This window comes from Cyprinus carpio, chromosome B23 (assembly GCF_018340385.1).
Source record: "Cyprinus carpio isolate SPL01 chromosome B23, ASM1834038v1, whole genome shotgun sequence".
Taxonomy (NCBI): Eukaryota; Metazoa; Chordata; class Actinopteri; order Cypriniformes; family Cyprinidae; genus Cyprinus; species Cyprinus carpio.
The window spans coordinates 18,873,152-18,896,934 of record NC_056619.1 but is presented as its reverse complement, the minus strand read 5'-3'; the positions used below and the strand labels follow the sequence as shown (position 1 = coordinate 18,896,934).

The following is a 23,783-nucleotide window of genomic DNA, read 5'->3' as shown; positions in this document are numbered from 1 at the left end:
ACAGAGAATACCTGGGCGTTATGTAAATATTTTTTTCCAGGCCAATTTGTGGCTATGGGTGGACATTTGCGTTGCATGTTCTCAAAGTCAGTGAACTGCAATCATACAAGCATCAATAACTTCCCTGCAACTTGTGACGTTTTCCTGTTTACTTCTCACGCTGAATTTCAGTGTGACTTTTTCCACCCTCATGTTAGGACATGTTTTAAATATTTGACTGAATAAACCTGAGCTATTTTAGTGGTTTGGCTACTCTAAGCGTTGATAAATGTTCATTAGAGGAGCTCTCTTTTCTCGCGGAAGTGGAAGTCAAGTCCAATACTAGAGTGAATCTGATCCCAAGACAAGGGTTTGACTTGGTTGTTGTTGTGTGGTGGTGGTAAATAAAACTGCTGATCACTCGGACGAAACTATTAATAAGAGCCTCATCCTGGCCCTTGTGCTGTGCCCCATTACTGGCTTGGGTGCGAGCCAACAGCAGCACCCCGCATGGCAGCTGCGCGCATGCGCATCAATGAGCGCTCTCGCTCCGCCGCTGCAAGAGGACTTTAATAATGAAGTAGACCACAGAGTGCGCGTGTGCTCACGTTAGTCTCAGGAGCGTAAATTAAAGAGGAAAACACGGCTAGTGCAAATCAGCGTTCCTCGGAGTTTGGGTTATAGTGGTGATCTGTCGTTTGGAGCGTTCCGCTCCGGTACAGCTCTCATGAACTTAGGGAGGACTTCCCCGCGAGCTTCACTGACAGTGCATGCACTGACTGGCGCGAGCAGTTCCTCGCGCTACACGCAGCTCTGCCACTTGAATATTTTTGGATGAGCATGTCAACAGAGTAAATACGAACGGACCTTCTGGAGAGTTTGGAAATCGTAGCAACGCACAACTCATAAGAGTAAGTATCCATTTTGAATGGCCATATAATAGAGGGGTTTTTTACTTTTGGAAAAGTTTTAAAGTTTTGCTGAATATTTTATGTAGCAGTTTACAAGCGTAAGAGCAGTTTGTTGGAGCACCTGCTCACGCCTGATACTTTCACGTGATTTAAACGTCTGAGAAAATTTGTGCTCATAAAAGGTGAACTAAATTTGAAGTTATAGCTCAGACAATAATTACTGCGTTCCCCATTAGACCACCTTTAAAACCGATGGCACTATTTGTTTTATTATTATTTTTCTTTTAACCAATTATCACTTTAAAATGTCAACATTCGAAATGAAAACTGCTGTCTGAAAATGATTAAATAGTCGAAGTGGATCCACAGTGACAAATTTGTATTGTAATTTTTTATTTTATTACGATGATCAAGAAAATCGTTGAATCGCTTGAGAAATGACAAAGTTAAATGGGGAGGATGGGAAAAATGTTAGGACAGTGATGCCGTTTACAGTGTTAGCACATTATAACGTTCACTATTCTCGATGGATTTACATTAATCAGTTTCAAACTGAGTTACGGAAAGCGCACCATTTTTGGCCTCCTTTTTTTTTTTTTTTTTTTTTTTTTTTGTAGGCTACTTTATGAACGAAATGCAGTGATTATTCACATATAGCCTATTCAAGAAGTCTTTTGAACAGCAGACTAAGTTTTTTTCATTTAAAGTCTACTGAATAGCCCAGAGGTTCTGAGTTTGTTGGGTGATTCCCGTATCTGTTTGAATCGCGCGTCCATGTCCGTTTTCCCATGCACGTGGAGTTTGTGTTTGTATTTGATACGGAGGAAACGGGAATATCATCCCGACACTGAAGACGCTTCACTGCGCGTTGGCCATTGGTCGCTTTCTCGCGCTGTCGATAGCTGCTCGAGCCGATACCGGAGAAGGACTCCGGATTAGATTACACACTTAACACGAAATAATTCACAACACACAGGTCGCTCTGGTGGCTGGTAATAAGATGGAGTGTACTAGCCAACAATTACATAAGAGAACACCAGTGACCTCCTCTTTGGCCATCTCCAGGCCTCAAATTTTGGGGAAAAACTCGAGACTGTTTTACAGCTATTTTTAAAGTTTGTAGGACACTTCGGTTGACGGATTCACGAGGCACAGTTTTGGATTTAATGGTGGGACATCATTTTAAACGTTTTTTTTCCCTAAGTATATTGTAGAGTCTCTATATGAAATCTAATGATAGCCTTTGTTTTGATCTCATACAGTTCTCTTAAGTGGATGAATTATTACATTGTAAAAAAAATAAACAAACAAACAAAAAAAAAAAAAACTCAGTGTTTCATCTTACTTAAAAACAAGAAGAAATCTGTCCTTAAATGTTATTTTGACAGTTACACATCTGTAAATGGGTCTTGGTGCATTACTGTTTTCGTCAGCCATATTGAATGTTTGTTGTCATTAGCCTAGTTAAAATAAAAATAATAATAAAACATAATGACATCCTATATAAGAAGGTAGTCATGTAGAATTATAGGTAAGGGTCAAAGGTAACTGAATTGTTAAAAATGTATTTTTAAGATCACTTGGATGCCATTTTCAATTTCACAACAGTTAACGACTACAACTAGCCTATGTAGTAAATCCAAACAGAAAATAAATAAAATAATAATGCATACGTTTTGTCAGGAAAGTACACTCTTGAAAATTAAACATTCTCACTACGTACAGTTCCTAAGTTGAGCTGTCGTTCTTTGGAAACGAAAACCTATCTTGCACAGACTGGATGGTTTTCTGAAGATTTAAAAGGCTCTTCTTGCTGGAACCTTTTGGAAGTTAGAAGTTTCTCACGTGCTGGAGGAGAAAACATTTAGGCAATGACATCAAACCTGAGGCCTGTCTATATAAATAAAATATTGAAATCCGTTCTAATAACTATGAATAATGAATCTAATGTAGCCTATTAGTAAAAAAAAAAAATCCCTTAAGACAAACTCTTTTGCTCAATTGAAAGCTATTTGTTCCCGGTCCAGCGGTGTGTTTTGACAATGGAGTGAGAGCTGATGATTTAAAGGGAGGAAAACGAAGGCTTTGGCGTATTTGGCTTTCCTGTGCGTTGCGCTCGTGCCGCGGCTCTGTCGAATCGCGCGCAGAATGCCGCGCCACTAAACGCTCCGCGTGTTTTCTTGACAATAGCAGTAAAGCGCGTTGGCGCGCTTTGTTATTTTGAGACGGATTGATCTTCTCTAGTTGGACCGTTTACAATCCCCAGAATGTTTCCTTATATGTTGTTTACCTTGCTTGACTTAATCAAATGTTTTGGTCTGGGACAGTTGTTGCATGTCAGTGTTTTTTTTTATTTGAAAATGTGTGTGTTGACAGAAGGCACATAAATTTCAGCGCAATGGTTCAGTTACATGGTTAGTGTAATGTGTCTTCTGCTGGCTGTCTGTCTGTTCATTGTGTGTGTGGCTGCGTGTGCGCGCGCCAGGATATAGAACAGTTTGTGTGTGTGTGTGTGTGAGGACAGTAGGCTCAGAGGGCACTGAGTGATATCAGTAAAAATCAATGCTGCTCAGCTCATTCCCCAGCCTGAGCATTAAAGGCTAGAATTTCAGAACACAGCTTCACCAAGCAAATGAAAAATTCAAATGATCTGCTCTTCAAACTGTGCCCTTCAACTCTCTTTCTCTCCCTTCCACTTACACACACACACACACACACACACACAAGCTTGTATACAGTACATATGCTTGTGGGGACTTCCCATTTACATCCATTGTTCTTAGGTCATTGTAATGGATATAGGGTACCTACCATGAACTAAAGCATATTCCCAAACAGAAGCATCATGACTATTCAAACGGACCCTTCAGGTTTTTGAGCAAAGTCAAAAATTGTTTCAATGAAGATAGAATCAGGTGTTTGTATAAAATGATTTGGCAGAAATCTTCAATTAACATACATTTGGACAGTTCAGCTGAGTTGCATACAAGAAGAATGCATGCTGTCTGTCAAGTTAAAAAGCAGTTTTTCTTGGTTTATATATAAATAACATACTTTCAGCATTAGAACACTGGTCTCCTTTCATGCTAAACAAAAATAGAATTTCTAGATTTTAATTCAAGATTTCATTTGGTCAGTTTATGAATCTTTTCTTTTCCATAAGGAGGATTTGCTTCACCGGCTATTCCTAGCTTTAAAATTGCATAGTCAAGTTCATTTAGTGATGAATAATTTTTTAATCCAATATAACCAGTTAATTTCAATGTAATATGAATTAATTTATTTCCTTTACAGTTTGTTGTTCTTGAGATATGTAAACAAATTTAATGTTAAAAATACAGTAAATCGCAGACAGGTTTGTAAACCACAGGTCTGGTACCTGCAGCAGGACAGAAAATAAACCCATTCTCCTCATCCTGAGGCTTTCAAGGTCTTACAAAGAGTTTTTGAATAAAAGTGCTTTTCATTACTGAGGCCTCAGGAGGTTTCAAAGCAATTTGCAGACGTTTCAAGCTTTTAAATGACAGGGGAAGGATGGGAAGAGAGAAAGATAAAGATGGAGGCTGGGATGGGGGTGGAAGGGGCTTCAACGGGGGATTCAAAATCATAGATGTTTTTACTGACTACTGCTATGCTAGCATCACCGTAACCTGGACAGGCTTTTTGTGTGTTCTGTATGAGTGCATTTGTGTGTGTGTTACATTGATTACATTTCTCTCAACCCATTGTTTAATGTTTACTTCTGTAAATGATATTTACTTCAGCCTAGCCGGCTATGATACAGTGAAGTTACCAGACTTCTTCCTTCCCCTCCTACATGCATATACCCACAGACACAAAGGGAGAGAGAGAGACAGAAACGAGAGAGGGATGCCTGTGAATTCTATTGTGTTTATGGCAATTTTAAAGCATCCTTCATTTGCAGGTGTCTGGACTGTAGTCGAAGGGAGTGGAAGTTCAACTGATGGAGAACACACAGGAGCTGAATGAACAGAGCGTAAGTGAACCTCAACACACACTATTCAGATGTGTTTCACAACATTATGGTTTTAAGATGATCTTCTTCTCTTTCATTGTCTGTGTACTGAATTCATCACTCCGCTAATTCAGAAAATTCAGAATTGGCTAGTGTATTGTGCAGTATCATTTGAAGAGTGTGTATTTATTGTATATTTGGATGTGTGTGGGTAAAATCCCATCCAGCTGACTCTCTGTACCAGTGATTCTCAATCAGGGGTGTGCAGATCCCAGGAGGTACTTGGGAAGATATTGATTTTGCTTTGTTAAACCTATCCACTTTATTTTTAATGAAAGTGCAGGCGTGATGATTTGTAACTTGAATGTGCAAGGCTTCTGTAATGATAAACACACAGGTTTGTAGCGCAAATAGTTTTACCATTTACTGCACTATTATTCTTCTAGTTATTTACATATAGTGGCTAATGAATCAAGTCTTTCTCATTCACAGGAAAGAGCTAACACCCACATCGAAAAATAAGGAATTATTCTAAATATTTACTGTATATCAGCACTCTTGGAATGTTGTTTGGCCAATTAAATTGAAGGATTAGAACTAACTGTAGCTTCAATTATATTATTATATTTTATTATACAGCACTTGATTAGATAAAATTTCTTAAAGCATTCATTGTTAAGTGTTTCTCAAGAAGGAGTCTCCAAAAGTGTACTTTCTGTTGATCAAAGAATCATGAAAAAATGTATCATGTTTCAACAAAAACTGTTTTCAACATTGATAATGACAAGAGAAGTTTTCTGAGCATCAAATCAGCATATTATAATGATTTCTGAAGGATCATGTGACACTGAAGACTGATAGCTGCTGAAAATTCTGCTTTTCCATCACAGGAATAAAGTACTTTTTTTTTTTTTTAAGTTATCTTAAATTGTAATAATATTTCACAATATCGCGATATTGCTCAAAAAAAAAGGTTGAGAAACACTGGTCTATACTACGTGATAATTGAAAAGATTGATTGTACGGTTTGAAGTCTGAGAGTGTTTGTGTGCATGAATGAGTGTGTGCAGAAAGGCCACCCAGGTGTGTATTGAGCAGCATTAGGTCTTTAATACACAACAGATGTGAGCTGAAGTGTCAAGCACAGTAGCCATATGGCCACCACGAGTCACATACGCACACATAGTGACAGTACAACACACACACCGCTGAAACCATTTTGGCCTGTTTTCAATACATTTATATGTTAGGAGACAGTCGGATAATTTTGCTTTTTGGAAAAAAGCTTCTTTAAATTATTATTCTAATAGCATTCGATTAATGATTAAAACAGTCCTGCAGATGTGTTGCAACATCTCGTGCTTGTGCTTTTCATACGCGTGTATGAGCATTCTGGGAAAGGCAGACAGGCGTCCATAATCCAGAGGAGGACAGATAGCGATCTGGGGGTGTTTGGGGTAATGGAATGAGGGGAAGAGGGAGATTGAGGTGTGGGTGGTGGGGGGGGGGGGTATTTTGTGACTCAGGGGATCAATGCTTTTGGTTCTGGAGGAAAAAAAGCAGAGGAGTAAAATGAAAAGGGGGGTGTAGCTGCAGCCTTTTCCTCTGGTGCAGTCTGTGCCCCAGAGCCCCAGAGCAGAGACCACAGACAGAGAGAGAGGACTCGGGTTACACACACTCACACACACACCTACAGAGACGGAGGAAGAGGGAACGAGGCATAGAGAGGAGAACAGAAAGCACGGCTTCACATTCACATATTTACACCTCCCAATTTAAGTGTAATCAGCAAAGAACCACTAACAACATACAGTACAGGGTCTGTTGTAAGCTGTTAAACCGATGCAGTAATATTTTTGAATCTTCTGTAATGTGAAAAGAAGTAGGACTTGCTTTATAACAAAACAAGCACCCTGTCTTTAACCTCAAAACAAACAGCAACTGAAACACATATATGAACTGAAGTTTGGCGTCTCGCTGACGTAAAAAAAGGATATTATAAGTTTTTCTCTTTAAACCCATTACAAAATTCTCATCTTCCTGATGGTTATTGTTTATTTACACCTGTTGTCTTTTACACTGTAAATCAACTCGCATCTCACTTGAGTTAGTAGTCTTAATTCACTTGTTCTGAGCAGATACACATACATTTAAAACAGATCACATTTAACAGCTTTGTAAACTAGTGTAGCAAGTGGTGCTTTATGTATAAAGAATGAAGATATTTCAAGTTTGGGTACTGGGGTTTGAAAAGGATGGTTAAACACAAATTCAGCTCTATATTTACAGAAAACACACTACCGTTCAAAGGTTTGGGGTCAGTATTTTTTTTCTTCATTTAGCAAGCAAGCACTTAATTGATTACAAGTGACACTAAAGACTTCCACTGTAAGTGCATAGCTGTTAAGTTTTCTTCAAGATCCCTCCAGATCTTGTGTTTTAATACAAATACTAGGTATTCCAGTACTGACGTTGAGTTTGATGAGACTAAATTGTATCCAATCGCATTTGAGTCAGTACAAGGTGTCAAAACAAAGCTGCAGGTTTGAGCCGACTGTATTCGTTCCTGAAGCTGGATGTAGATGATGTTTTTTTTACAGTCATGTAGAGTCATTGATTAATAAACACAGAGATAATTTAACGGTTCTCCTGGCGATCTTAAAAACTGCATTAAGTTGTGGAGTACAATGTCACTAATGTGCACAGTGATGGTCCTTGTGTGCAGTTTCTGAGTCTTTCTGACAGCTTTGGGTCCAGCCTGAGCACATTATTTAACAAGCACGTCGACATCTGGGAAGCAATTCATCATTTAATTAAATGCTCCTGAAACCTGGCCTTTCGTTAATGAGATTAATTTAAATAATTAACGAAAAGCTGACACAAGCACAAGAACTCATGAATAATTAAGCAGCATTTTTTCTGCTGCAATCAGAGGGGAAGGGAGCTCTTTAATGCTAGAGTGCTTTTTTATATAAAGTTTCAGCTCATTTCTTAAGATGATACACACACACTCCAATGCACACGTATAGAAACGTGTGTGTATGTGTGTAAACACTCTGGTTGCTGTACAAAGATACATGAATCAGTGAGCCAGTGGAAGAGAAAGACAGCGTTACTCACGTAGTTGCACACACACATACACGCTCATTCAAAACTGCGGAGGTGTGTCTGTCTATAGGGCTTGGCCTGGTGTCCAGTTTCCCTCTGACCCCTTTCCCCTGGTGAAATATAGGCTACCTTTCCAATTTCATACACCAGGTTGACATGCAAACTGAGCAGTCCAACATATGGGCTGCTGCCGTCACTGGTCATTTTAGTGGATCGGACTGATCAAAAACATATTTGTTCTAGAACGCTGCTGTATGACTGACTATGACTGTATTTTTATATTTTGCTGACCGATATGGCGGTTTTAAACAGATACTAGCATGTAATGGAGGCATCATGCTAAAATTTGCATTTATTAATGACATTGCACAAATGCATTGTTTGTATTAAGTCAGTTTTGTATTTATTTTAATATGTTAACTCAAAGAATTCACTAACAGGAGTTCGCTAACATTAAGATACTAGTATTTGGCAGGTCATGTGATCTCAACATGTCTGCATCCATGAAGTGACCCACTCCGTGCACAATAAAAATGATTTCAGTGGTATAAACTGATTTATAAGCATTTTACACTAAGAAATTGCTAGTAAATTTCACAAATAATAAGAAACTGTTAGTAGCACATTGAATCAAATGTAAAATCTGAAGTGAATTTTGAAGACTGAAGTGGTTGTAAAATATCCTCCAATAATCTTTTGCTTATAACTTTTAAAAACTAAAAGTTGGTTGGATGGATTGTACCAAATAAATCAGCCCGATCTCACGGCAATTCGTACGTATTTTAAGAGGTGGCTAATTCGTATGACCTCACTTGTACAAAATCATATGATTTGTACGTATTTTACGAGTTGCACAATTCGCATGAATTTGTATGAATGAACTACATCTAACCCCACCCCTAAACCTACCCGTCACTAGAGTCTAGACAAAATCGTACAAAATCATATGAGTGAGGTTGAACGAATTAGCCACCTCATAAAATACGTACGAATTGGTCGTGAGATAGCTTTGAATAAATATATGTGCATAGGCTATATTTAAATTATGTACAGAGAGAGAGAATTTTGTTATATGTACTACCATGTTAACATTTTGACAGTATTTACATAAATTATATAAAAAAAATCTTGTTGGGATGAATCTACTAATTTTTAATTAAGAACATGAATGTTGAATAGACTGGTCCAGAGGAACAGGTTTTGTTTGTGTGCTCGTTCTAATTTTAGTTTTTATTTTCAGTGTCCGCAGGGAGTCTGAATGTTCTCAGAAAATATAACAGCATAAACTACTGTCACCTGATCGGAATACCTTGAAAAACATCAATGTTGTGTGCGTGCGCATTACATACAGCCCTTAGTCCTGTCACACACTCTCTGTTCTTTTCTATTTCCTTTTTCTTCTTCTCTCTTCCTCTCTCTATTGCCTTCCCCTACCTTTAGAGAAGAGTGTTTCAGGGAGGGGACACATCAGATAATCTTACACCTCCCAGGGGCATTTGCTGAAATGTGTGTGTGTTGGGGGCGGAGGGGTGGGGGCACAGGTAACAATGTATTTTACATGAAAGGAAGAGTATAAAGTTACAGTGCTGATAACCATAATACTGAAAGCACAAAAAAAGAACAAGAAAAGGGGGACTGTTTTCTGTGCGTGTGTGTGTGTGTGTGTGTGTGTGTGTGTGTGAAGCATCTGTACCCATAAGCAGGCCTAGAATCTGCATATAGAAGTAAGCAGAAATGCCCTTGCATGCTTGTTTGTTAAATGTTTTGGCTACATTTAAAATGTGGTATGGAAACAAATCTGCTCAAAAATTGCTAGTAAGTTTCACAACTAATTACAAACACTTCACATGTAAGGATCTTAAACCAGCCTTAACAGGTTTTCTTGTCTTAGCTGGTCTCTCAACCTGGTCATGGTGGTGTTGACTGTTTTAGGCCACATTTCACCTGGTTAGGCCAGGAGACCATCTTCAACAAGCTCAACACAGTAATGTTTTGCACCATATACTATAATTTTTGGCAAAAATAATTGTTCATGAATATATGTATTCAATTCAAGTTTATTTGTATAGCGCTTTTTACGATACAAATCATTACAAAGCAATAAATATAATGTATAAATATAATATTTCCAAATGCAGTTTTTTTTATAAATAAAAACTGAAGAAAAATTTAATATATACAGTGCTGAGTAGTAACTTATTAAATTGAATTGAATGGTACTTATTGAATTACGTAATCAGATTCCAAAAATTAAGTACTCGTAATATGATTATTACATTTTAAAATGCTCATAATCAGATTACAGGTACTTTTTTTATGGATTACATGATTACATATTATTCACACAATGGCAGTAAAATATTTAAAAATCATTAATTCTCCCTTGTTTTTCAGATTATTTATCTTTTAAAGTTACCTTTCTAAAAATCCTACTGTCTGTCACACCATTTAGCTTTGACTATATTCACAATATGGAATAGTCATGTAAATGTCAGATAAATAACTTTGCGATTCATGCTTTTAAATTTTGAGATTATGAATGGTAAATTTAAAACATGTTAGATAAAAAGTAATCAAAAATGTAGTCAGAATACATTACCTTAAATGAGTAACCTAGATTACATTACTACAATTTTTTTTCATGTGATATGTTATCCGTAACAGATTACAATTGTAAGTAATCTACCATTGAATATATATAGTATTCTTTTGTGGTAGGACCATTGAAAATAGTAAAAATTATCTAGCCAAGAGAAAACAATCTTTATTGTTGAGACCATCTTAAACCAGTCAAGACTGGCAAAGCAGCTTGGGCTGGTTTAAGATTTTTTTTATTTTTATTTTTTTCAGCAGGGTGACCTTTGGTAGTTGCTTTTCGAACCGCCTGCCAAAGAATGACTAATTTCACTTCATAAATCTATAAACGGCGCACAGTTAAACAGTCTTAGATCATTGTTCACCATCAGGCCTCTTTGGGAGCTGGATCCTGCTGGGCTGCTTTCAAACGAACTATTAACAGCTCTAAGAGCACAGATGCTGCAGGACAAGGAAGTAGTTACAGTCCGAGAGAGATTTACAGTAGGCTTAGAGCAGCGTACGATCGACCGATCACCTGCTGTCGCTGAATGTGTCAGGCTAATTTGAGGAGACCATAATGGGTGTGTCCATACTCAGCACAAATAAAAACCCAGAACCAGAGAGATGAGCCTAAACCACAGGCACTTTTCTGAGAGGAGATTTAAATCTCCAAGGTCATTTGTCGAATCAGCATAAACACTGTCTATTAGAAGGATTTCTGAAGGATCATATGATATTGAAGAGTTATGATGCTGAAAATCCAGCTTTGCCATCACAGGAATAAACTCCATTTTAAAATATATTCAAATAGAAAAGTTATTTTAAATTAATGATATTTCAAAGTATTACTGTTTTGCTGTATTTTTAAACAAATAAATGCAGCCTTGGTGAGCATAAGAGACTTCTTTCAGAAACACTGAAACATCTTACTGACCCCAAACTTATCAAAGGTAGTGTATATGTGTGTATATGAGTTGCTGGTTGCACACTCCAAGCATTCTCCCCAAAAGCACATGCTACATCTGACACACACATGTATATGTGCATGTGTGCTCACACACAGGTCTGCCTGTGTGTTTTCAATTAAGACCCAGATGACTACGAGCGGTTTTGGGAGGGGAGGACCATGTAAATAGATTGTGAGAAGTTTATAGACTTGTGGCACTCTTTGATCCTTCCTTTTGTTTTACACGTTGTGTTTTAATATTCATATACATATTCAAATGTAAAACATGAAAAAATATACATGAAGTTACATTTTCTGTGTGAATGTAAAATAGTAGGAATAATGCACGGTTTTGACTGGTGACCTTGACACTAAGAAAGAAAGAAACAAGATTTGGAGAGAGCTGATCACAAGGACAAATTCAAAGAGGAACGTTGCAGTCGTGGTTTTATTAGCTCAGTATTGAGTAATATTGAGCGTGACAGAGTAAGAACCAAGATAAACTGCCAGAATGGGAAAGAATGTATTTTATGTGTGTGTAGGAGAGAGAGGCTTTTGCTATGTATATTACTGACGAGTTAGAGGATGTTGTAAGCTCGTAATATTGAATGTTTTGAGATTGTTTTTTGTTATTCATATTCTCCTCATTCAGTGGACATCATCTGCAATGGAGCAAATAATCATGCTGAAATAGCAACAGTAGCTTCAAAAATCATGGGCAAATACCTGAAAAATCTCTCTCAGACTGAGACTGCTTTGTTTTCTTCATACACTGAATGAGAAGCTAATACATCAACTGTCTCCTCTGGTCTTTGCACAGGTGAAGAAATCTACCGCTGATTCCCATGCTCCAGACCCAGTAGACAACAGGTAAAGTGAACACACATATTCTCCCCTGGAATCCATTTAGGGTATTATTTATGAGTGCCAATGACAGTAGACTGTGGGAGTGAGTGATTTTGTACACATAAAGACAGAGGGAGAGATAAAGAAAGAGGGATGGTAAAGTCATTGTGTGTGAGTGGGTGTAAAGCAGACTGCTTCACCTGAATAAAACGTGTGTTCGAGCTCTGTGTACTTTGGGATGCGTTCAGAAATTTCATGCAGATGTTTATGCTATAAACAGAGAAAGAGGAGCAGCTCTGTTTCAGTTTGACATTACATTATGAGCTGTCTTTGTGCATTTGTCCTTTGGATTATAGTGTCTGCTAAATGCTTCAATGCAAAACTATCTACCTTTTTTTTGTTTTTTTTACTTTTTTGGCCATTTTTGTAATTCAGGGATGGATGGATGAATGGAATACTAAATTCTACTTTCTTACTTAAAATAATAATGTGACACTAAATGTAATAATATATATATATATATATATATATATATATATATATATATATATATATATATATATATATATATATGGTGAAAAGAAAACATATATGCATTTAAACATTTGTTGGTTATGGTATGTATATGTGTATTCATTGTTTGCCATAATAATGAAATAAAATACATTTACTTCATATAACAATATTTCATTAACCAAAATGCAAAAAAAAAAAAAAAAAAAAATTTAATGCATGCAGTAGTATTTTGTGTAGTTTTATATCTAAAAATTTTATATATATATATATTCATGACAGTGAGAACATTAGGCAGTTTTTGATTCACATTGCAGCTTGTTTAATGTAGTAACATGAAGATACATTGTGGTTTTGTTCCTCATATTTTCATGTGGGTAAGTTAATGTGAAGATGATGTGTCGCTACATGGAATTCTGGAGGAAAAGACAACTAGATCCTAAATAAATAAACTGCTTTCCAGCTTTTTGAGGTAAAAATTCTTAGAAGATGCACAAGTTGGGACAGATGTTTTCTTTATCAGATGGTTTGACACATGAACGAGGGTCATATTATCATACAATCTTACAATGCCAAAGCAAGTTTTTGCTCACATTTTCTGGTTAGAGAGTATTACAGTCATTTTGGGGTCAGTAAGAGTTTTCATTTTTGAAAGAAATTAATACTTTTATTTACCAAGGATAAAGATTCAGCTTTGCCATCCCAAAAATATAAAATATGTTTTAAATTTATTAAAAGAGAAAATGGCTATTTTAAATTTAAATATTATTTCAGAATATTGCTGTTTCTTCCATGTTTCTGATCAAATAAATGCAGAATTGCGGAACATAAGATACTTTTTTCAAAAATATTACGAATTCTTACCAACCCCTGACTTCTGAATGTTAGTGTAAATGTATTAAACATCTATTTTTGTCTGTCACAGGGCCTTGGAGATGCAGGATCTAACAGACCCGCAGCACTCTGTTAACAGTGGCAGTGACAGCACGTCCAAACTGGACAAAAACATCCTCAGCAACAACATCACGACCAATGGAACCGGAGGTATGAAAGAACGACAAATCAAAGAGCAAGCAAGCAAGAAATTACGAGCTTACATGAGTGAGCGAGCGACATATTAGCTGATAAATAGGGCCTTTCAACCAAAGCATTACTCTGAGTACAGGAAATCAGCTTTAGCGCAGTGCACTCCACGTTCATTGCTGTAGAGTTTCTTGCTGTAATTCAAAGCAGGGTTCAGTCGTGGTGTGTGATGTTCGGATTGCAAGGATAAAGTGTTTCTTGTTCTGGTGGTTTTGGTGCAGTTCAGAGTGGGTTTGGTGGATTAGTGGCGATGTCGTGTGTCAAGATGCTCTGAGCTCACACTAACCTCAAAGATCAAACGCTGCATACAGGCCTAATTAAAACAGAAGAAAGCGTGTATGTGTACAAGCGTCTTTGTGCTGAAACGTCTTCCAGCACTTCTCCGTGCGTGTTTCAGCAAGAGCCTGGTGCACAGCAAACTATTTCCTGCGTTTAAACTCTCATTTTCTCTCTGATGTCAACACACGCTCGCTCGCTTTTCTCTCCTTGAGGAAAATGCTGAACAAACGTTTTAAGAGAGAACGTTAGGCAAACATACACATGGCTAAATAGACTCTCAACACCCTAGCAAGAGAGTGTTTGATGTATGGCTATGTCTGTGCGGTACACGAGAGGTAGTAAAGTTAACGGACCCTGTGTGTGTTGTGTGTGTGTGTGAGCTCATCTGTTTTTGACATGTAGCGGAATAAAACAATAGCAGAAGACTGAGAGAGTAAAAGGAGCAGAACTCAGTAAATCATTTAGATTAGAGCTCAGCTAATGATTTTAACAGCTTGACATACACACGCATTCACACACACACACTGGGATTGTGCTTCTGCCAAAACAACGACATATTCAACATTCTCCTCTGTCTACCTCATCAGCTCACAGCCTAGACTGAATCCCTCCATGCACACACACACACACACACACACACACACACACACTCAAGCCGCCCACACAACCACCCACACACACACACACACACACATCCCAACATGAATCCCACTGCCAGTGAAGCCTCATTCATCTTAATTTAGAGGGCTTCGCTTTCTCCCTCACAAACACACACACACTGATTCAAGACGTTTTTTTCTGCAAATGCGCCTTTGACAGAGCTGTCATAATCTCAGTGTGGCAAAATATGGTTTTGGAAACCTTAAATTATTTATATGAAGTCATTTCTTGTTATGGGAACACCAGGAACGATTGGCTGTACTATTGGTAAATGTTTGTTTTAATGAAAGTGAATTTCATTATAATGGAATTCTATGGGAATCGATCAACTTTTTACTTTTCAGTAATGGTTATACTCTTTGCTATTTGTGAAATGTTATCAGTTCTTATACAAGAACTTTCCATAGAACCTTACATTTTACAGTGGCCACCAAATGTAGTATTTGGACACTTAGGTCAAGTTTAAAATTCACGAATTTCATTGTATTAGATAACAAAATATCATCTATCAAAATTAGATTTGTAAAAAACTTTTTTTAGAACTCTTTTCTCAACTATTTCAACTGCTATTACTTTTAACCAACTTTTAGTTAATGTAAGAAATCAGTGGATGGGTGACCTAGAAGAGTAACCACAGGTGTAGTTCATCACATTACATTTTTTCACAAAAGTTTGACAACGAATAAATTTCAGAGTGCATTTTGTCTTCATTTTGAACACTTTAGCTGTTGTTTTATTTAAAAATGATTTCGTAGTAATGTGATTATATCAGTATAAATAATAATTTATATACAACAAATCTATACAATAAATGCAATCTAGTGACATTTAGTGTTTTTAAGTCTGATGTAAGTGTCCATATATTTTTGGGTCTACCTGTATGTACTAAATTTATAATTTAAAAAAATAACTGGGTAATACAGTCCACTATACATTTGACTCCGCCCCCAGGAGAGAACATGACAATTCTAAACACGGCTGATTGGCTGCTGGGCTGCAGTACCCCGCCCACTGCCCCAAGTATGAAGAACGATGGTATACTGCATGTGTTTGTGGAGTGTACATATATGATAGCACGTGTGTGAGTGTTTGGGTACAGTGCTTTGGAGGGTTTGCTTTAGAGTTTTCAGAGTTTGTTTGATTTTGAGAGGTTTGAGAGGAGTTTGTCAGCTGACAGTATGCCTTATATCTTTCTTGGTCTCTCTTTAGTTAAGTCTGAGCCTCTGAACAGCAGCGAGACTGTGAGCTCGGCGGGAGACACTGGGCTGGACACTTACACTGGGTCAGGTAAGACATCCACACACACACATGCGCTGCATTCAGAATGCCTGCTGTAATCCCGCTTGGGAACTTGCTGAAAGCTCTGAGCCCTCAATCTTTGTACTGCCCTTGAGCTAACGTCATCAGAGCCACAAACTCTTTATTTAGATCAATGTGCTCACACACAAACACACACACACACACACTCAGAGACTGAGAAACCCTCTGTCCATGCACTCCCCTGCAGAGAAGGTTGAGGCCCTTGCTTGAGCTGACAGTGTGATGTCTCTATAGAGAAGACAACAGCATGTTCGTTCATATGCACTGCAAAAAAGTCTTATTTTCCAGTAAAAAAAAAATTATTTAGACCAGATTTACTAGATAAGTCAGACCTGTTTTCAGGGATGATAAAACCCATATTTAGTATTTTTGTTCTTGTTTTAAGTATAAAAAGGTCATGAGTCTAAAACTAAAAGCCTCAGAAATTGTGTTTTACTGAAAAAATAAGACAAAAATACAGATTAAGAAATGACTGGGACTGGGACACGTTTCAGCTCAGGAAGGGAATTATGACAAGCGAACGCCAAAATTTGTTTTTGATTTTGCATCTCAAGGAGAAAAGAGGAAGAGAGGGAAGGCAGGAGGAGGAAACGAGGACAAGCTTTGATGTAGAAAGAAGATTTTTGAGAGAATAGTTCCTGTTATTTTTTTTCCTGCTATTTCTTAAATTGAATCCAGCTGGTGAGAAAGACTGTGAGCTGTCAATCAAAACTGTGAGCTACGTGTGTGTGTGTGTGTGGATTTAAATTGAAGGCTCTTGGCAAAATCTCTTCAAATGGAAGAAGTCCAGCACACATTTTATTTTATGGTTGTGATATGTAATAAATTACACATTTAGTCTAATGACAACTGACATCCAGTACCGACTGCTGATACATCCCAGTAAAGTGTATGTGTGTGTGTGCCATTGTGCGTGAAAACGATTCAGTCTCTCTAGCTGATTTCTTTATTTTTTCTTCTTTTGTTTTTTGTGTAGTTATTAGCAGCAGTGGATTCAGCCCTCGGCCGACTCACCAGTATTCACCTCCTCTCTACCCCTCAAAGTATGACACAGACACATTATGATTTATAAATGTAAATGCAAAAACATTTAACCATCTTCACTTTGATTGGCAGGCCTTACCCCCACATCCTGTCTACTCCTGTGGCTCCTCCCATGTCGGCATACACGGGCCAATCACAGTTCACTAGCATGCAGCAGTCGACAGTTTACACGCCCTACTCTCAAACTACTCCACCCTATGGCCTCTCCACCTATGGTGGGTCCTTTACCTTCGCTAACATGCTGATGGATGACATATATGTGTTGTTTATTCAGTGTGAGATGATGATAATATAGTCTAAGATTTATAATAGAATATGCGATTTATGTGAAAGAGCCTTTAGTATCAATCCAGTTTAACTGACAGGGCCACTCTTTTGATCTTGAGCTACAGATTTGGGGGTGATGTTGCCAGGTATAAAGACAGAAGGAGGGCTGACGCAAACCCAATCAACCCTCCAATCAGGGCTCAGCTATAGCCCTGGATTTACCACTCCTCAGCCCGGACAAACAGCTTATTCACCCTATCAGATGCCAGGTGAGTATGCTTATGCAACCAAGTATAAGAGTCTGTAACTATATTAATAATACTGCACAGCCTCAAATGCTGTACACAGTAGAAGAAACAGTTGTTATGTGACAAAAATAACAATCACTTGTAAGATCCGCTAATTACTTGTTAAAATTAAGTAATTTAAAGAAGCAGTTCACCAAAAAAATGTAAAATATTGTCAGTATTTTACATTATATATTTATTAATTGCTTAAGGTATGTACAGTTAAACATTTTTGGAGAACCGTTATGGCAAAATATTGTTTATTGCCATAAAATGACCAGAAAAGGCTTAAAAGTAGTCCATACGATTTAAGCACTATATTCTAAGTCTTCTGAAAAGATATGATTGCATCTAGTTCAGATTTGATGCCATTTGATTGGCTTTAACATATGTAACTAAATGCATTTTATTATTATTGAATTCTAGATGTGATTGTCAGGATTGTTATTGCTGACTAAGACTGTTAAAAACATTTTGGTAATTGCAATAATGCTGAAATAAAACTTGAACTAAACAAAAAATTTAAATTTTAAGTTTAAATTGGAGCACAAAAAATTACTAACTGGAATTAAATAAAAACTGAAATAAAAATAAATGATATCAAAATAATAAAATGTAAAAAGAATAAAAAATTCAATAGTGTAGAAATAATACTAAAATAATTACCAGTGCTTTTTCCTGTCCTTTATGATGCTTGACCATAGGCTTGTCCCTGTAAACTGTGGTTGTATTGCTAGAGCTGTGTGTCAATTGTTCAAAAAAATGTCTGTGTGTGCCTTTGTGTACTGCAGTGAAAATAACAGCATACAGGTTTGGAACAGCATGATAGTAATTAAGGATAGCATTTTCACTTCTGGGTATTTCACTTTTTGGTGAGATCTGTTAGTCGTTGACTTACACTGGCTTTTCTCTCCATCAGCAGGGTCAGGTTTCACAACCTCTCCTGGTCTCTACACATCCAACAACTCCAATCCAGGCAACTTCACCACACAACAGGTATGGTCACACGTGCACAGATGAACACACACATGCACCAATAACGTCAGAGTTCAGCAAAGGACTGAGTCCTTTTAAAACAGCCCAGGCCTCAGAGAACAGATCGCCATCCTTCATCTGAGAGAATTTATGCTTTTAGGACTTAATGTTTCCCTAAACTTTTATGATTAAAAGAGCTGCCAAAGAAAAGGACCCAACTACACTTAGACTCCCACTGATGAATTTAGCTGTGTAAACAAAGTGAGGTTCTGGCGATGGTTGAAATGAAGGAGTAAGTGGAATTAGGATGAAATGAAATAGGGAAAGCAGTAGTGGAGTTTCGCCGAGAGCATTTTATTGCAGCGCTCATGTTCTTGAGAGAGTGAGTCAGTGACAGTTTTAGAGTCATCTCCCGTAAGAGATCTGTCAGTGTCTGCACATGTAAAACTCTCTCAAAGATACAAGAGAAATCAGGTAGTGATAAAAAGCTCTGTGTGGATGAGCCAGAAATCTGCACGTTCCAGTCCTGTTACTTAAACTATTTTTCTCTTTATTCTTCCACTGATAAACCCCCTCTCTCTTTCTTATTCATTCAAGAACATAAAACCTATATTCTTTCCACACTTTACTAAATTATAGAGGAGAGTGGGGCAAGTTGTCACACTCCAGTGTGTATTGCTTAGGGTAGATCTACTGTACATTGGCTACAAAAAAGCTATTGATTATTTCCACTGTTATTGATCAAGAAAAAAAGAGTTCATTGCGCATACATGTGACAACATCCCCCAATGGCAGGCTTCAAACATTATAAAAGAACAAGCAAAAATGTAAAAGGTGACATCAAACCACTGTTTTGTTCAACAAAATTTTTAATTACATTTACTGCATAATTATATTATATTATGTCATTGCATCAGGTATATTTTTATATATCACTTAAAAATACCCTGTCTGCTTTCTGGTCAGATTTTGGTCTTGAGTTGGATTTATATTTGTGTAATCGATGAATAAATACATGAATATTTATTATTTTGATTTTGTTTGTTTGTAGCAGGAATATCCCTCCTATACAACTTTTGGGCAGAATCAGTATGCTCAGTATTACTCCACCTCCTCCTATGGTTCCTACATGACATCTAACAGCTCATTGGACGGCACAGGTTCAGTCTCCAGCTATCAGCTGCAAGACTCCACCCCCATCATGACAGGACAAGCGGCTGACCTGAATCCAGGTAAGTGCCCAGAACATCCTAGCAATCGCATAGCAGTGAGCTAAAAACTCCTTAAAACACCTTGTTTTGAATCTAGCAAAAACCCCTAGCATCATGGAAGCAAATTTTGCACAGGCAGTGTAAAAAACAAGTTTTACCTCATAAACATCTCTACTGTTGTCTGTTATCTGTCAAAAATGGGATCATTGCCATTGTAGTTTAAAGCTAATCATTCCAATAGAGCAGCAAATGACGCAGTTGAAAGTTAGAACGGATGTTAGAATGTTCTGTTACTGGCTTTTGGCACGAAGGTGTCTTGTACTGTAGTTGTTGATTATGTTAGTAGAGCGATGGTGATTGGGGGTTTTGTCCAGCAGGCCCAAAATTCAGTGGGGTCCTAAAACTGCATTTCTCAGTGATTTAGCTTGGCTGCAGTACAGCAGAGCTCATTACAGTAAATTTGCTCACACGCATAGACACACAAACATTATGTTCTATCAGATGTGCCAATTTCTCACTTTCAATACTTAAGTAAAACATGTTTTTTGTTAAATAAAAAACAGACATGAGAATGTACAAACTCAAACGTTGTTATTTTAGATCCACGTAAACAATCGCTGATTAAAAAGAAGTACTGTGACAGCAAAGCATTATCTTTTTTTCTTTGATTTACAAGACATATAAAGTATTAAGCCCCATTCACACCAAGAGCAAAAACTTTAAAGATAACTATAAAGATAACTATATTAGCATCCACGCCAGCGGATGTCTGTTTATTCTAAGTGCACGCTCGTCTGAGTTTGTTATAGCAGGATGGATTCTGATTGGGTGTCAATGTTTGTTTCGTTCATTAGCTAGAAAAATTCATTTTGAAAGTGATTCCAACGATATCGTTTCTCTGTGCCTTTATTGCTATAGCTGTGGTGTGGACTCTGCTATTCTTTAATATTAAGAATGATTTTTAGAACTATATCTTTATTGTTATCATCCTTGGTGTGAAAGGGCCTTTAGAGTGAATTTTTGAAGCTCATCTTGAAAGGTTCATGATTCAAGCCAGTGAGTAAGCTTTTAGGAAGCTTTGATGTGTATCATAAATGTTTCTTGTTTTTGGTTTTTTTGCAGGTGAGTTTGAGGCGGGGCAGAGCCCATCCACGCCAATCAAGGAGATGGAGGACCGGGCATGTCGAGGGGGTGGGGCTAAAGCAAGGGGGCGGGGCAGAAAGAACAACCCCTCCCCACCACCTGACAGTGACCTTGAGGTATGTACACACAGATAGATAGATAGATAGATAGATAGATAGATAGATAGATAGATAGATAGATAGATAGATAGACAGACATAAATCTCATAAGTGCACACGCAGTTGAAGCAGGTGCTTGCATCATCTAACGTAAACATCCTCTCACTACATAATCCCTGTGTCATCACTGTTTGTTTACTGAGATCAAACATGTGTCTGATGTGTTTTTACAGAGGGTGTTTGTTTGGGATCTGGACGAGACGATTATTGTGTTTCACTCACTCCTCACAGGCTCCTATGCACAGAAGTACGGCAAGGTGAGTGCAAACACACGTACTATGCACACATATTAAACACACTTCCCTCCACTATAGTGACAGTGAGCAGCTTCCTGTGACTCCTGATTATTCTTAGTAAGCAGACCATGTGGAAGGTTATGTAAATGCTTTAATTAGTGTTGTGTTATCTGATAATAGTCATAAATAGTTTAAGCAAAACTGATTGGTACGCACAAATTTGGCTCTTACCCTGATATCTTTCTGCCAGTGTTGCAGTGTTCTGGTGGCCTTATTGGTGTTGCATGTTGGTTTACATTTTGACACAAAAACCTTAATTTTAAGTTTCATGCCAGTTCAGTTTTATTCTATAATTGTGTTTTTATAATGAGCCAACTTTTGCTAGTTAGCAACATTTAGAAGTGCATGTAAATCCACCGTTTTGTTAACACAGTAAAAAAAAGGTGTAGGATATATAGAGAATATTTACCTTTTTTTACTCAGAAATTCCTAGTAAATTTCACAAGTAATTACAAAGAAATGACAAGTAACACATTGAATTAATCATGAAATTTTGAAGTAGATGGACTGAAATAGTATTTTTTGTAAAACACACTCCAATAAATACTCCAATAAACTTAGAAATGTTTTTTGTGTGTGTGTATATCTCCAGAATGCAATATTAAATTTTGAATCTTGACTCAATATTAGGTCTCCCCCATCTGTGCACTTCTATCGTAGGCAGAGCGCAGAAGAATGGAGTTGTTAGATTCTGAACTGTGATTCAAGGAGTGTGAAGCGTCAGACATCTTCTGACACCTTCCCTCATTTCTTGTTCAGTTGGTGAGAGACATAGAGACAGCTGCGGCTATTCACGGCTCTGGGGCTATTTCTGCAGGCTCTGTGACGATGAAAACCCTCCGTTCTTAGGCACTCTCGTCAGAGACATTGCACATGCTGTCAAGCTCAAGTGCCAGCACACACGATCTATAGATTAATCACTGAAGCGATTGTGAAATTACCGAACCTCAGAGTTCAAAAGTGGGAAAAGCAGCTCTACGCCAATGTCTTGAATTGTTTATTTTGATTGAAAAAAAATTGCCTCAATTATTTTTTAACGTATGCTTAGATTAAGTTTAGACATTTTCAAACAGTTGAATCATCATTTCCAATCTCTGTCAGTTTCGCCATTAACTTTGTGTGTGTGTGTGTGTGCTTTTCTATTCTCGTTCGCTGTCTCAGCCAATCAACTCTGAGCCAACAAACTCCATCACATATGATGATTTTTACAGCTGGGTGCCCTCCCCCTCTCTCGTTCTTTCACTGTGTGTGTGTGTGTGTAGTTTGAAGGGTGAGAGCGTCTGATGTTCTGAGACAAGTGTAGTATCTGTCATCATTTGATGGAAACGTGGAACATTTTATTTACTGAGCTTACACTGAGTTTTCAGTTTTCAAAATGTTGTCATCAATGATGACAAAAAATCTAAATGATGTTATTGATGGATGCAATGATTTAATCATCATTTTTGCATACTGAATTTTTCTATTTGCATGTTAAGGTTTTTTCCGTCTTAACTTGTTCTTTGCATATATTTAATCATTTACATTTATAGCTGCCTTTACACTGACTGTGGCTCCATTTGCCATCTAGATGAAAAGTTTTACTGAGCTGAGCTTGTCGCAGTGCATTCTGGGCTTGCCTTCTCTGCAATAGATTCAAAGCTGTCTTTAAATATGGCCAAACATAATGGATTTTCCATAATTCTGGAATAGCCTCTGCAGTGTCCCAACAACAGTTGGGAAAATTTTTAACTATGTTAGATTTGTTATTGGCGATGATGATGATTATTGTCAAGTAAAAATATCCTAACAATTATCATTTGAATTCTCAGGACCCTCCTTTGGCTGTGACTCTTGGTTTAAGAATGGAGGAAATGATCTTCAATCTTGCTGATACACATCTATTTTTTAATGATTTAGAGGTAAGCAAATGGCTCTCATCTTGTCCGCTTTGTCTTAATTGTTTCCTCAGTCTTTTTCCAGTTAGAGAGTGTTTATGTGACTGTGTGGCCCCCTGCTGGTTAACAATAGTAACCCCACTGTGTTTGGATAGGAGTGTGACCAAGTGCACATTGATGACGCCTCTTCAGATGATAACGGACAGGACCTCAGGTGTGTTTGTTTATCATCTGAATGATTATATTGATTTAACAGTATTCAAACTTTGATTTCAAACTATTATTTTAAAGATACCCATTATTCATTCAGCTGTAACAAAAAAAGTC

At 37.4% G+C, this 23,783-nt stretch overlaps 1 protein-coding gene across 11 annotated transcripts in view; it reads left to right on the top strand.

The window, feature by feature from the left end:
• Nucleotides 1–447: 447 nt before the first annotated feature.
• The window catches only part of LOC109064042 (eyes absent homolog 4-like), a 28,282-nt gene continuing 4,946 nt past the window's right edge, over nt 448–23,783 (top strand). Inside the window, exons 1-15 of one of the 11 annotated variants that reach the window (XM_042750302.1) lie at nt 448–890; nt 4,816–4,887; nt 12,318–12,367; nt 13,782–13,900; nt 15,830–15,913; nt 16,088–16,165; nt 17,175–17,241; nt 17,315–17,457; nt 17,635–17,778; nt 18,719–18,792; nt 19,826–20,003; nt 21,105–21,241; nt 21,457–21,540; nt 23,391–23,480; nt 23,612–23,670. In XM_042750302.1, the coding sequence (XP_042606236.1) occupies nt 4,855–4,887; nt 12,318–12,367; nt 13,782–13,900; nt 15,830–15,913; nt 16,088–16,165; nt 17,175–17,241; nt 17,315–17,457; nt 17,635–17,778; nt 18,719–18,792; nt 19,826–20,003; nt 21,105–21,241; nt 21,457–21,540; nt 23,391–23,480; nt 23,612–23,670 (1,340 nt within the window). In that variant the 5' untranslated portion in view covers nt 448–890; nt 4,816–4,854. Of the gene's footprint in view, nt 891–4,815; nt 4,888–12,317; nt 12,368–13,781; nt 13,901–15,829; nt 15,914–16,087; nt 16,166–17,174; nt 17,242–17,314; nt 17,458–17,634; nt 17,779–18,715; nt 18,793–19,822; nt 20,004–21,104; nt 21,242–21,456; nt 21,541–23,390; nt 23,481–23,611; nt 23,671–23,783 lie in introns of all 11 variants that reach the window. The other 10 variants (XM_042750305.1, XM_042750300.1, XM_042750307.1 and 7 more) reach the window with 10 other exon arrangements.